Source organism: Nilaparvata lugens, chromosome 8 (genome assembly GCF_014356525.2).
Source record: "Nilaparvata lugens isolate BPH chromosome 8, ASM1435652v1, whole genome shotgun sequence".
NCBI lineage: Eukaryota > Metazoa > Arthropoda > Insecta > Hemiptera > Delphacidae > Nilaparvata > Nilaparvata lugens.
The window spans coordinates 2,533,374-2,549,352 of record NC_052511.1 but is presented as its reverse complement, the minus strand read 5'-3'; the positions used below and the strand labels follow the sequence as shown (position 1 = coordinate 2,549,352).

General features: G+C 34.3%; 1 protein-coding gene across 3 annotated transcripts in view; it reads right to left on the bottom strand.

Moving 5' to 3' along the window:
* Positions 1-8,012: 8,012 nt before the first annotated feature.
* Positions 8,013-15,979, bottom strand: part of LOC111060572 (bumetanide-sensitive sodium-(potassium)-chloride cotransporter) — a 38,786-nt gene continuing 30,819 nt past the window's right edge. Inside the window, exons 14-20 of one of the 3 annotated variants that reach the window (XM_039433731.1) lie at positions 15,753-15,873; positions 14,151-14,257; positions 13,646-13,760; positions 11,246-11,379; positions 9,611-9,725; positions 8,964-9,143; positions 8,013-8,929 (exon numbers count right to left, since the gene is read on the bottom strand). In XM_039433731.1, the coding sequence (XP_039289665.1) occupies positions 9,008-9,143; positions 9,611-9,725; positions 11,246-11,379; positions 13,646-13,760; positions 14,151-14,257; positions 15,753-15,873 (728 nt within the window). In that variant the 3' untranslated portion in view covers positions 8,013-8,929; positions 8,964-9,007. Of the gene's footprint in view, positions 8,930-8,963; positions 9,144-9,610; positions 9,726-11,245; positions 11,380-13,645; positions 13,761-14,150; positions 14,258-15,752; positions 15,874-15,979 lie in introns of those variants that run through there. The other 2 variants (XM_039433732.1, XM_039433733.1) reach the window with 2 other exon arrangements.

The following is a 15,979-nucleotide window of genomic DNA, read 5'->3' as shown; positions in this document are numbered from 1 at the left end:
GATGGTTGAATAGCAAGCAAGCGCAGACTATTGACAGAGTACTGTCAACATTGAAGAGAGAGTGGCGTACATTGGAGCGAGGCGAGGTAGCACTCCGTTTCAATGTGTCTACTAATAACTACTTGAGACCAGTTTCCATTGCCACACATTAATGTATCCCAACATGTAGCTGTCTCCAGAATATAGCAATCAATGATTAGTTGTGCAAATTGTCTCTGGGATTTGTGGCAATGGAAACTGCCCTCCACTATTACCATAGAGAAATATATAGCATAATAAGATATCCTATGGTTCAGGGTGTTTTTTGTTGCAAATGTCACTGTTAACTCATAGTCCTAGTAGTTTTTTTTGTGAAGCTATGTGACGCTGGTAGTCTCTCATATTGTGCCGTTCTCAAGGTGCGTACAGATTTACGTGCCGCGAACATGAGCAATTCACTTTTAATCAGCTGATGCCAAGCTTTTTATATCTGTATCTTACCGTTTCTGTAAAAATACAGATATAATCAGCTGATTAAAAGTGAATTGCTCATGTTCGTGGCGCGTATATATGTACGCACCTTTACACTCACCCGGCCAAAACAGTAATAATAGATAGAAGTCGACAGTAATCTGCTTGTAATTTGGAATATAAACGATCTAGCTATGGGATATCTTCTTATGCTATTTCTATTATGTTGCTAGCGTATTATAAATATGTATTGTGTTGACTGATATGTGGGAATGTGCGGCCCATTGCAGCGCGTCTGGCGATTCTATCTTGATTCTGGCAAGGCATTAGAGAGCGGTGCAGGTCTGTATTGCCTAGTATAGCTGATAGAAGCCATCGTATGTATTGAGCCAGTTACATACACATCGATTTTTAAATGTCCGATTTTTTACCGTCCTTATAAATTTTACCAGATTGAACGGAACTTGACAAACACATGGTGTGGTTGTAGATACAAATCATGTCTTTGTCGAATTCAATCTAATAGAATTTATAAGGACTGCAAAAAATTGATCGTCCAAAAATCGATTTGTGTGTAACTAGAATTAATATCTATAACTGTGGAATTATGATGAATCTCACTATATATTATAGTAGTGGATTCAGCAAGCTAGCAAGGCCGCCTTAGATTAAGTACTGTATTTAAGTAAGTTCTGAATAAATTACTATGACCCAGGCCATAATTATACGGGCGTCTTAATGGCGCCCACTAGCGACAGGACAAGTGTGTACATGCATATTGTGTCATCAGCGATATGGTATGCTTGGCACATAAACCTGCTGTTTAATAGCTGCATCTAACATGAAATAAACAACCAATAACAAATAGACCACTGGTAAATTACATTCTATTATACAAGAATAATGATTAAACTCCAAATAGAGCAGATAAAAAATCGGAGATACAATAACCCAACCTCAAAAACTTTTGTTTGAAGCCTGTGTGTACACACTTGTCCTGTCGTTAGTGGCCACCCTTAAATTATTGGCATTCCTTCATTTTGTAGACTTTCTCACTATAGATTTGACAGAATCTATTTCCTAACCTCACTTTTTCGAGGCTTAGATTTCACGTAAATTTTTACCCACAGAACTCTCATGATAAGGATTGAATAGGTTTAGAGTTTCCTGAAACAGTAAACGTTTTATAGTGGCTATTTGATAAAAAATGACAAAATTACCCCTTTTTGCGATCACCATGTGGAACCTAACCTCACTTTTGTAGCCCCTCAGACGATGAGAGAGCTATTTTAATTGCTTGAAACAAGGTCTCGAAGTGTATTTTTGACCGTTTGAGACTTATTATAGTCTAAATTTAGAATTTAGAGCAAAATAAATTGTGTCTAAAGCCTCTAGACTTCTCTAATTTGATTTCAATCTGGGAAGGTTTAGAGAAGGGACTGGATTTGTCCACAATTTTCGATGCCCAAGGAATGGAATTGATTAAATTTAACCCGACGAGATCTCCTATAGAGATTATTATCTAAGCTTGTATAAATTTTATCTTGAGAAGCTTATTCAGCTATTATTGAGTATAATATCCTTTCTTCATTGCATCTGTTCTTCGAGTAGAGCAATCTTGAATTTGCCGCGATTGAAAATGACGTGTGAAAATGGCAAGTTGTGCAGACGACAGAATCTCAGCTGTTTGAGGATAATCTCAAGTTCCAAGGAAAATATTCTTCAATATTAATTTTAAAGATTATTTGGATAGCTATGGAAGAATTCAAAAAGTTTTAGAATAATATTCCACTTCAATTTTTGTTTAGAAAATGTATAAAAGCTACATTTCGTAAATCATCATTTTGAATTATGCTTAGGCCTACACAAAAATCATTCTTTGGCATATCATCTAGAAAATCATTGAAATATGAATAATGAAGAATTTAACTCATCGATTCTCCCACGAATAGTAGATGAGCATGAAATTGAAACACATTCTCATCTTGGACTGAATCAATACTTTCCTCTGGTAAAATTATGCTGGTAGACTTGACTTTTGTAGCGGCCATTTTAATTTGAATTTGAATGACAGAAAATAACTCTTATTTATTAAAACCCTCCAAAAACAGAGCTACAAAGCCAAGAATACGTCAATTTTTCAATTAAATAGTCCAAATGCATTATTTATTGACCTTGACAATGCATTTGATGATGGCAATTGAAAATATCTGAATAAGAGCTTGCGAAATTAGTATAAAACCATAGAATAAGCAGTCAGCTTACTAGCGCATATTTTTTATTTATGATAAAGCCTTGATAAACGAAAAAAAAAAAACAAAACAAAATATATCGCCTTTTCAAGAAATATCTCTGGACATGAAGAGACAAATTGTACACTCAAATTGCATTTAAATTGTAATTTATTAGACGATGCTCCCTGTAGATGTCCTGAGATTGAAAGGACTAGTCAAATAAAATATTTGGGTTTGATAATCGAGGAGGGATTCAAGTGGAGAAGGCATATTGAATACCTATGCCATAAACTAAGGTTTGTCTCCTATAATTTTTATAAGTTGAGGTCGATACTTGATTTATCAAAGTTGAGAATGCTTTATTTTGCAATTGTACAATCTCTATTAAATTATGGCTTGGCGGTTTGGGGTGGTACTTATGACACTCTTTTGTTACCACTATTCATTATACAGAAAATGATCATAAAAACCATATTAAATAAACCATATTGTTCCCCTCAAAATTGCATTCAGTGAATTGAGAGTCATGTAAATCCGGCAACTCTATGTGCTTAGCATATTTAAATATTTCAATAAACATAGAAGCTCATTTTCAAGAATCAATGTAACTCATAGAACAAGATACAATCTACATAGATATATTACTTATGATTCGAATTTAACGGTTATTCGTAAGCAGCTGGTATACATCACTCCAAAGATTGTAAACTGCATCCCGAACGAGCTCATCGGTGTACCTATTAAGTCTGTACCAATAAATATTAAAAACTGGATACTTCACAACTATTATTTCCATCTTAATATTTTATGAATTCAACATTTTTTCAGCTTTTCATTATTGTCTGGATTAATTCACAATTAATAGCATTTATTTTAAATATACTTACCATTGTTTGAATAAAAATATTCCATTTTAAATTATTAGCTTAAGATTTAGAAACAGTTACGGTAAGTCTCTACTCCTACTGGCGAACAAGTGTTTCACTTATGCCAGTAGTTCTTCACCTCCAGCCGTATTTTACAGATAGATGATATAGATATTTAGAATAATAATTATTGTTTTTTTCTGATTGTCACATCTTTGTAAAGTTTTTGTGTTTTGGTGAAATAAATTGAATTGAATTGAATTGAAAAACCCATCCAAAAAATGGGGGAGTTGTGCAGGGATGTTCACTCGCATCTGTAAAATTCTCAGTTTCCAAATTTCTTCTTTATGTGCCAACACACAATTTTTTCAAACAATCAACTATCTCCTCTTCTTATAAGTTTTTATTTTTCAAGTGCCCCTAAATCAATTCTTTCTACTTTACACATAAGTCTAATTTTCCAGCAAAAACACCAATATTTCCCCCCCTCATTTCTTCCAGTTCACCGATCTCAGACATTAAAGAGGATGAGGAATCATGATGCAGAGAGGATACCAAGCAAAATCAGCCATCACAAATTAATATTCTACATGAACACTTCAGATAAGTTCTTCAATTTTTTGCCAATATTTGTTAATTATATGCCTAAACTTGTAGCAATCATCAGTCGGATATAAACAAATTAATAACAAAAAGGAGGAGATTGGATAGAGTAATATTATTTTAAAGAAATATGAATCAATATTTCATCAATTTCAATTTCAATTTTATTGATGTCATGCATTGTACAATAATACAATATTGACACAAGTCAAATACATAGTCACAATGGTAAATTGAATTGTAAAAAATATCAAGATATTTAAATAACAAGAAATAATTCAATTCGCTGCCAAGATGGCAAGAATCACATCATTTTAAAATGTCTCAATTCAAAAAATTCATTATATTCACACTTACACAGCACACTTTTTAGAGTGAGATAGGGTTTCAGCACATCTATAGTTCAGCATATAGTTTCAGCATATCTATGGTTGGATGATAATCTGGTGTCTATAAATGTTGCCAAGACTGTTGTTATCCCCTTTTCGCTAACTTCTGCAGGTTCACCAACTGTTTTTGAAGATTGCAATATTGTTATCCACAACACTGGTTGCAACCAGCATAATCAGTGTACTTGTGTTCGACTGGAGTTTCAGGAGAAAGCTAGATATTTAGGTATCATGATAGATGAGCACCTGCGCTGGGAAAGTCATATATCTTATCTGTGTTCAAAAATGAGAAGGTTAATTTATAAATTTGTACAGCTAAGAAATATCTTACCTCTTCATCAAATAAGAATGGTATTTTTAGCATTGATAGAGTCCATTGTGAGTTAGGGAATCATAGGTTGGGGTAACTGTGGTGCCTCCATTATGCAACCGTTAATCATACTTCACAAGAAGATTATAAAAATTTGTTTGAGGAAACCAACAAGATACCCTACTGAAGGCCTGTACCGGGAATTTTCAGTCTTTACAATACCCAAGCTATATGAATTCAACCTATTAAAGTTTGTTTATTTGAAACCTCATGCTTTTCCTGTGGCTGTACCACACAACTATGCAACTCGAAGGCAAGTGAGGTTGCCCCTGGAGGAGCATCGTTTCAGGTCTTCTGCAGCTGCATGTCATGCTTCTGCCAGGGGACCTCGTTTATTCAATGAGCTTCCTCTTTCAATTTCAGGCATTCCAAATTTCAATAAGTTTTAAAATTGTTTAAAAACTTTTATCAATCTGAGACAAGATTGATTCATTCCCTGTCAGTATTTCGATTCATTTCCTATTAGCTGTTTGTTTTATATTTACTATCATTTTCATCTTATCATGTTTGCTTTTGGTTAATTTTGTTTTTTTTTTTGCTTTCAAAGTAATTAATGCAAGTTATTATGAGTTCTATGATGTACTGAGTACTATTTTGAATATTATTCTCATTGGAGCATATTTGTGTACATATTTTTCCATTATATTTCCCGTTTGTCTGTATTTTATTCTTCTCTTGTGTTTCATTATTTGAATTAATGTATATATAAATTTGCAAAATATAAATAAGGACTCCTAGAGGAATAATTTTATTCTGTTTTGTAACTGAAAGATCTTTGTGTTTATATAATTTTTGTTTTCTTATCAACTTGGATTTCTTATTTTTTATTCTTATTTTGTATGATTAAAACTTTATTATTTAGTAACTGCATCAATAAATTACGTAATCTAGTTAATTATAGTTTGAAAATTGTATTTATTTATTTATCTTTCACACTTTGATGATGATGATTTCTATTATTTTGTTCATTTATTATTTCTATGTAATAAGATAATTGCTCTTACGACTCATCCCTCAGAACAAGCTTGTGCTTAAAGAGGGATGGACCTTTTTTCATTGATTTGTATAAGTTTATTAGTACAAGATCTTGCAGTATTGTATATTATTATTTTGTTTGATATGATTGGTTAATAAAATTTATTTATTTATTTATTTATTTATTTATTTATTTATTTATTTATTTATTTATTTATTTATTTATTTATTTATTTATTTATTTATTTATTTATTATTATTTATTTATTTATTATTTATTTATTTTTTATTTATTTATTTATTTATTTATTTATTTATTTATTTATTTATTTATTTATTTATTTATTTATTTTTTATTATTTATTTATTCATTTATTCTTTATTCATTTATTTATTTATTTATTTATGATCTAGCTCAGGTCCCTCACCACACACGGGATGTTTAAATGCACCAACAGACCTGAAATACCGTTTTCAGGACCTGATTTGAGTGAAAGACAGCAATGACATCCATCAATGCAGCCAGACCCTGGGGTGGTTGTTAACTGTCGGTCACTTGGAGCTAGGATCTCAATTCAGCGGGCTGTGCATACTGATTTGAAGATCCACTCTGACTCTCCCCAAAAACCAACCTTTTTCCTATCCCGGTCTGTTGGAGGCATATTTTATTGTTTTTTGTGTACATGTCATGAGAATTAAAGGCTAGGCTCGAGGCTCCAATTGAGCTGGGTAAACTAGTATTAAGGATGTGTTTCTATAAACTATGTGTAACTATTTTTTCTATTATCTATGATTTAATTACAATGTTCATTACGTCTGTTGACTTGTGATAGTTGTAGGTTTTCAAATGTTGTATGTTCTCTTCAAAAATTGTTAATTTGTCTCTAATTTCCCAAGACAAATTGTGTGTGATTATTTCCAAGTTTCTCCCATTTAAAACTTTTTTCTTGTCCCTATTTTTCAAGGATATCTCTGTGTAATTTTTTAGGTTTTTACATTTATTTCAACTCCATTTAAAGTCGATTTCATCTCGCTCCTTTAAACTATAACTCCTCTGTTTGTCGATCGATATCGCTCGGTTGGAGCTCAGTTTGAAGAGAATATCAACGTCTCCCTTCTGTATTCCTATCATTTTCCATGTAGAATCAACTGCGTTCACGAAAACTTGAGCTGAATGAAACCACCTCTGACTTCCTGATAATATATGACTTTGAACTATCATAAATCCTCCGTTTGTCGATTGATATCGCTCGAAGATTAAGCCTGTACAAAAATTGTGATGAAATGTTTATGTATATATTTGTTTGGTTGTTCAAATTTTCTTCCTGGGCTCTGTTGCATAGGGAAATAGAAGATATATTTTAGAAGTTTCCTATTTCAATAACCAGCTGACTAATAATATCAAGAACGTTGCTTCTTCTGAAAATGTTCAACTAAAATTCTAGTTTAAACCATCATCAGCCAACTCAATATTGAAACACATGATTGAGGCGAGGCAAACATTCTTGGTTGGATGGGTCCAGTAAACCCAGTGGAGAAAGCGTCTCTCAGTTTGTTGACTCGATCGGTTTTTGTCTGTTTGTTTGCACCGCAGTTATTGTCCGTTGGATAAAATTTGGTATACAAGTACATTGAACCATGGCGCGTCGAAGTATATATAAGGTTTTTGAAATTTTCATCTCAAGGATAATACAAAAATAAAAGGAGTCTCCTTCGAACGCCAATATTTCTCTCGACCTTTCTCTGCTTTCAACTCGGGCTGACCTGTTGCCAGTATGTCTTGAAGGAGATTAGCTTTTGATGTAAGCATTTTTGATACACCAACCCCAACAGCCATTAGTCGTTTTCACACCGATATCTCGCCGACACGACAGGACTGGACAGAATTTACTCTCATGGACAGTATGAACAGAGGAGGATGTGGTTTATAAATGCGCAAGGTCTACTGTTCATAGAACTACTATCAAGCAATAGGCCTCTGGCAGGGAAAACTTCTATAATAATTCCATAGAATTAGAATTCCATGCTGTATCCTGATCCACTGGTTACTCTTGGAGAGAATATGGAATCGTCAAAAGTAAATAGGATAGAGGTGGTATAACTTTGATGATTTCAAAAACTGGTAGTGCGATATCTAATGATTTTTATTTACAGTTACATTTAGATCACCATCACATATTTTCCTTTGTATTGTAGACTTTGTCTTCTCAAGGCAAATATTATAAATACTTCAAGGCAGGTCACAACTCTTATTTATGCAAGTGGAAATTGGACCAGAAAAATAGATAGCAAGAAATGAGGATTCTGGGTAGTAAGTATGGTAGCCTTTCTCATAGTCAGGTCCACGTTATAATGACAGTGGAGAAAGATAGGAGAACAGCTTTGCCGATTCTCTGCCTTGCTACTGCCTTCTATAGAATATAGCTGATACCGGCATATCTGAAGTAATATTAACTGGCCATTCTTCAGATGGAAATAAATTAGAAATTGTATTTGTTCAAATACTAATGAATTAACAATTATTACTAAACGAAAATCTCAATTAGATGCTCTAAATCACCCCCAAAGACGTCTGCTACTGCAAATATTGACAACAGGGTAAACAGCTGGATGGAAATTCGAAGAGCGCCACTATACAAAAATTATTTGTCAGCCCGGGAATTCAATCATCAAATTTCCATCTAGCTATTTACCCTGTTGTCAATATTTGCAGTAGCAGACGTCTTTGGGAGTGATTCACAGCATCTAATTGGGATTTTCGTTAATAATAATTGTTCATTATTCTTTGATATAATCAATTATATATTCTATTCGTCGAGAAAATATATTTCTCAATGTAAATTTTCATAAATGAGATCAATTAATTATATTTCTACATTGTTGGAAGCGATCTGGCAACGTTATAGAGTTAGAAAAGGATCGGCTTTGTCGTTTGATAGACAAGGATAGCAACACCAACATTAAACAAATACTGCCTATAAAACGTGGACCTCACTATAGCAACCACTTTCTGCCACTGCGTCTTCTTCTTCTTCTTCTTCTTCTTTCTTCTTCTTCTTCTTCTTCTTCTTCTTCTTCTTCTTCTTCTTCTTCTTCTTCTTTTGCCCAGGCCTTCTCTGCTCATGAGTAGAACGTTAGTACTGACTGCTGGTTGCCGCGTACCAGCAAGAACGGTGGCATGTCCCTTGTGAGCGCCTCCAGCCAGGCCATGTACAGACCAGCTGACACCATGCCTTTCCTCGGCATCGGAAGAGACCTACAAAAAAAATTAATCATTAACAAAGATTCCCACAAACACCTACTTACTACTCTAAACAGAGCTGCGGGCTCAAAAATTGTCTTACAAATTAGGGCCGGTTTCCGAGATCGGGATTCAGCTAACTTCTAGACTTCAATCTTCAAACAGCTGGAGTCAGAAAGTTGGCTTTCCGAATGGGGCGTAGTCGCAGGCCACGTTTAAATTATATTTCGAAAAACTAGAAAATTGAACACAAAATGAAATAAAGAGAAAATAGTATAAAGTTTCAGCCATTTTGAATTATTTAGAAATGTCTAATTTCGTCAAGGGAAAACGTTTCCAATTATGGAAATGAGAAAATAAAGATTATCATAAAAACTGCGACTACGCCCCATTTCTGAAAGACAATTTTGCCATTCTGTATGTACTCTGTGGCTATAATTCCTTCCAAGATGGCGGATGGCGTATTGAAATGGTCTACTCACATGACAATGAGTGAAGCGTCGTTTGAATGCTTGAGGAGCAGCTCTCTGAGTTTCAGTTGACGGTTGGTCCTCTCTCTCAAACTCTCCAACTCAGCATCTTCTATCACTGTCTCACCTGCAACCAACCAATCATGCTTCAATATAAATTTTATTTTCTCATCTATACTATAATAAATTATAGAACTGGCTTATACACGTACGGGATAGCAAAATTATGTTTTCCTACAGTTACGTTGAAAAGTGGCCATTGCTGCACTGATTACAGAACGCAAAGAATCACTTTTCCGCTCTAGTGCGGGAAAAATTTTTCTGCACTCCAGATTTGCAACATGGCAACGCAAAATACTTAGTAGGTTATATGGAGCACCAGTGCAGCAAAATCAAAATGAAGTTGGTAACAGTGACTGCTGTGGCTGCTATAGTGAGCAGAGGTGCAACGAAGCACAGCGCGCTAATTATTAAGTATATTATAACCAAGGACAACATTTTTATTCAATTTGACAATAAATTAAGGTTTTTATCAATAATAAAATTACACAGAAAAACATTTGATGCATTTCAGGCAATTTTACCCATAATTACCCACTTTTCATATTCAATGGTAACTGTAGGAAAAACTTAATGTGAAATACGTGCGCAAAGTTCCTCTGCTGCACTCAACAAACCATTCCGCCCTCGCCTACGGCTCGGGCGTAAACGTTTCTTTCGGTGCAGCAAACTGTCACTTTGCGCACTAGTTGCACAAATAACTATTGACACATCATCACGTCTGAATTACTGGACTGATTAACTTGAAATTTTTTCATATAGATTCTTAAATAACCGAGGATGGTTATAGGCCTATTTTCAATTCTCCAAGATTCCATTACGTCAAGTTCTAAAATGGACCATTGCGGAGCTCAGGTTACCTGCTAGTCCTGATTTAAAATTCTTCATTTTCTCATCACTATTATGAGAACTTGAGGCCATTTATCTCATCAGGCCTATGGGACAAAATCTAAGGGCCGGCTTCCTAGCTCGGGATTAAGCTAAGTTCCAGACTTTAAACAGCTGGAGTCAGAAAATGGCTTTCCACAATGGGCTGTAGCATAGCCACCTCTACTAAAAGGCCCTGACCTACGATATTGCAACGTCGCACTGTAGTCCTAGAATCTAATACATGATTGGTGAAAAAATCAGCTGGTATTTTTTAAAATATTTTTCACCAATCATGTATTAGACTCTAGGCCTACACTGCGACGTTGCAATATCATAGGCCAGGGCCTTGTATTAGAGGTGACTATGGCTGTAGTCGTAGTTTTTATGATAATCTTTATTGTCTCATTTATATAATTGGAATAGTTTTTCCTTGATGAAATGAAACATTCCTAAATAATTCAAAATGGCTGAAACTTTACAATATTTTATCTTTTTTTATTTTGTGTTCAATATTCTAGTTATTCGAAATTTAATTTAAACATGGACTGCGACTATGCCCCGTTTTGGAAAGCCAATTTTCTGACTCCAGCTGTTTAAAGTCTAGAACTTAGCTGAATCCCGAGCTTGAAACCGGCCCTTAAGAGGTGAATTGGGATAAGATGATCAGGATCTCTTAATCATTAAGAATAGACCTCTATCATAGATCAGTGTACTCACCATTGTTGTTCCTGAAATTTTTTATAAGTGAGTCAAAAAATTGTTGTGTTTTTGTTTCGGGTGGATCAGTGATGTTGTGAATCATAGTCAAACTGGAGTAGTCGATTCTGAACTTGGACAGGAGGCTAGCCATGCTGTAAAACAATAACCAATCCATTCACATTAATAAACACAATTTATTTCAATTATTATCAAACAAAAATCAAAATTGAATGCTGTAAATCAACCTGAAGACTTCTGCTTCTGCAAATAAGAATATTGACAACTGGGTAAACAGCTAGATGGAATTCGATGAGCGCTATTATTCAAAAATCATTTGTCAGTCCAGGAGTTCCCGGCTTAAAAAAATTCTAATTTTTGAATAGTAGCACTCATCGAATTTCCATCTATAGTCCAGTTGAGAAAGATAGGAGAAAAACGTTGCCGAACCTCTGTCTTGTCAATGCCATGTATCTGATACATAAATGATTATTGATGTAATTTTAACTGTTCATTCTCGTTTAGAATAATCAATTGTATTTTTCAATGATTTAATAATGCATTTTCATAATTAAGATGAAATATTTTGTTGATTAATTATCAATTTTACATTGTTAAAAGACGATTTGGCAACAGAGCAAAGCGATCATGAGATAGCGCTATCTGCTTTGAAAATGATAGACAAGGATAGCAAAACCATTGCTAATGAAACACTGCCATTATAACGTGGACCTCACTAGAGAGACCCACCACTCAAAACATTGTATCTTTTCTATAGAAGATTATAAAATTCTGACATCCTACAACCATGCTGTGCGAGCTCTCCTCGATTATACAGCTTCAAGTGACAAAAATTGAACTAAAATAACTCAAGAGATGATTAGAATAGGCACTCGATGAACTGAGATGGTGAATGAAAAAGACTAAGAAATTGTCAAAAAACCACTGATTTATTGATAATTAGAAAGACCGGTTTCGGTTATTACACCATTGTCAATCTCTGATAAACTATCTCAGTTTATCAGATTGACAATGGTGTAATAACCGAAACCAGTCTTTCTAATTATCAATAAATCAGTGTTTTTTTTTGACAATTTCTTAGTCTTTTTTATTCAATATGAATAATTACCACAATATCAACTTCTCAACTACACAAAAACTGAGATGGTGATCAAGTGAGACACTTACCACAATTCTGCTCGATTATACAGCTTTAAGGCTGTGCAAAGGCTAAAAATAAACTTTCTACTCTTGTAATATTTTTCAAAGTTTTTCGATTTTTATATCATCAAGCTATAATGAAAAAGTTTTCACAAGAGAACATTTTCCCCCAATCTTTACTTTTGAGATATGAACGACTAAAGTTTCAATTTTTGGGACAGAACATTTACAATTCGGTAAGAGATGAATCAATGAGATTTAGAGGATATATTCTTCATGGTATTGTTAATCTAGTAGAACAAAAATGTTCTTGAAATATCAATTATTGAGAGAGCTATCCTATTTACCAAAAATAACTTCTAGTTGAGTTATTTTTGGTAATTTGAATAACTTTCTCAAAAATTGATATTTCAAGAAAAAATTTTGTTTTAATAGATCAAGAATACCATGAAACATTCATCCTTTGAGTCTCATGGACTTATCTCTAACCGAATTTGAAATGTTCTGTCCCGAAAATATAACTTTAGCCGCTCATATCTCAAAAATTAATGATCGGGAAAAAAATGTTTTCCTGAGAAATCTTTTTCATTTTGATAGCTTGATGGTATAAAAATCGAAAAACTTTGAAAAAAAAATTGCATGGTTGCCTGTAAAGTCGGTATACGGGCGAAAGTTTTACGTGACAACGACTTTGAGTGGTAAAATAATTTTAATGTGAATATTCATTCATATAGTAGGAAGAAGGATGAAATAATAACTCACAATGAGAGTGAGTGAGAGGGACGCGTCCCTTCCACTCGGGCATGGTTAGCCCGCGCCCACCTAAGAGCGAGAGAGACAACCATTGACTTGACATTTTGAATTAGTGGCGCAGTCGCAGGAGATTGCTTGCGGCGCCTGCGCAGGTTGACTGCTCCGTTTCACTCTCTCTCCAGGTGAATGCCTTCGGATTCCTGGATTGCTGCAGGCTGCGTTGCTCGCCACTGCTCCTATTCGTGCTCTTTCCAGACGACCGTGAACCGAAACGAACGCTCTCACTCGCTCTCATTGTGAGCGCATAACGTGGGAACGTAACGCAGTTTCTTGAAGTGTCTCCCGGCAAACCAATTTATAAGACGTTGTCACGTCAATATCACCAGTAGGAAGTTTATTTTTAGCCTTTGCACAGCCTTAAGTGGTAAAAATTGAACTAAACTAACTCAAGAGATGATTGGAAAAGGCACTCGATAGACTGAGATGTTGATCAAGTGAGACACTCACCACAATTCCTCACTCTTCAGTTCATGATGGCGGTTGGTTAAGGCGAACACCCTCAACTTGCAGTCCGACCAACTGCTTCTCGTGCTCAGAATATAGGGCAACAGTATCGTCAAACCTGCCGACAAACGCCAACAAAACTGATCAACGTTTCGCAAAAATATGGATGATATTATATTAAACAAGAAGAAGAAGTAGAAGAAGAAGAAGAAGAAGAATTTTATGGAGGAGATTTTAAGGAGAAGATGAAAGAGAAGAAGATTATTGATAAGATGTTGGAGAAGAAGAATAAGGAGATGGAAAAGAAGAGACGAAGGAGATGAAGAAGAAGAAGGAAAGAAGAAGAGGAAGAAGAAGAAGAAGAAGAAGAAGAAGAAGAAGAAGAACAGAAGAAGAAGAAGAAAGAAGAAGAAGAAGAAGGAAAGAAGAGAAGAAGAAGAAGAAGAAGAAGAAGAAGAAGAAGAAGAAGAAGAAGAAGAAGAAGAAGAAGAAGAAGAAGCCTACTCACCGCCATCGTCATACAGCCACCAAACATCGATGGTGCCTTTCTGCTTTTTTGCAAAGAACATCATCGACTCCAACTCATCCTTACGTATTTGTTGGCCGTCCGGATAACTGAAATAATTATCATTCAATAATTATTCATTTATGTGAATAATATAATTCACATTCGTCAAATACAAGCAGGGCTAACATGTGCTTATCACCTTATATTCTTGTTATCTATAATCAGTAATAATTATAATAAAGAAAAGAACTGGTTTAACACATACCGGATAGGAAAATTGTTTGATGCATCATCACGTCTCAACTACTCAACTGATTAACTTGAAATTTTGCATATGGATTCTTAACTAACCGAGGATTGTTATAGGCCTATTTTCAAGTCTTCAAGATTCCAGTAGGTCATGTTTTCAGTTTGTCAAGATTTAAAATAGGCCCTTGCGGAGCGTGGGTTTTCTACTAGTATTGAATATAATCATGCAGTCATATTGGCTTACATGGAGCTTTTAAAATCTTGCATAATTCAGCATCATGGATGTATTTTCCAAGTTCCATCTTGTTTAATTCAGAATTTAGTAATGACTAACAGGTAACCCGTTCTCCGCTTCGCAAGGATCTATTTTAAAATTTGACAAACTAACAACTTGATGTAATGAAATCTTAAAGAATTCAAGTTTAGGTTAGTTATGAATCTATATGCAAAATTTCAAGTTAAAGGCTGTTCGGTTTTTTTTATTCAAATTGGATAATCTTTTTATAATTGTTAAGATCATTATGAGAGTGAGAAAAAGTGGCAACTGAAATTTTTAAGTGGTCTAATAAGCGAGTTATGGGTTGTTGAAGTGCTGACTCCGTTCTCGTTTTAGATCATAAACGGTTCGAATTTTCCATTATAGAGTTTTTTTTCAATACATTCAGTGTATCATTAGCTTTATGTGTTAGCAATATGCGTTTTTCGCGATTAATGCCAATATAAACAAGTTATCGAATTTACAAAAAATGTTACTTTTTTCATGAACGATATGAGGAATAACATGTTTTAGTTTGGAAAGATACATTTTTTGAACTTTTAAGAGAAGTTCTGTTAAAAATAATTAGCTTATAGTCGAAACAGATTATGATCTAGAAAGAAAACGGAGTTAGCACTTCAACAACCCATAACTCGCTTATTATACCACTTACAAATTTCAGTTGCCACTTTTCCTCACTCTTATAATGATCTTAACAATTATATTGAAAAAGATTATTCAATTAAAAAATTGCATGGTTGCCTGTAAAGTTGGTTTACGGGCAAAAGTTTTACATGACAACGACTTTGAGTGGTAAAAAAATTTAAATGTGAATATTCATTCGTATAGTAGGAAGAAGGATGAGACGTTTATAAATTTATAAGACGTTGTCATGTTCAAAAAAAAAGTGTACCGAATCAGTCCAGTAGTTGATACGTGAATATGCATCATACGTGAATTTCTTATCCCGTACGTGTATAAGCCAGTTCTTTCCTTTATTATAGTAATGGTTAGTTGAGCATACAATAACAATATCGTAATCGATATACAATTATATGAGAAGATGTCAGTGATAAGAAAGTATATTTTTTACTCACTTATGTATGATTTCAGAAGCCATTTTCTTCCTGAGAATATCAGATGGTTTGGGAGAGTGATTGCTTACTGCATTGGTCGGTATAACAATTGGTCTCGCTGAATTGTTGTTTGTTTTTGAGCCTGGAAAAGCAAAAAAAATCAAGCTTATTATTTATCAGAATAGCAACACTATAATAATATGATGAGATAAACGTTATAGGGTCGGTTTCCGAGCTCGGGATTCAGC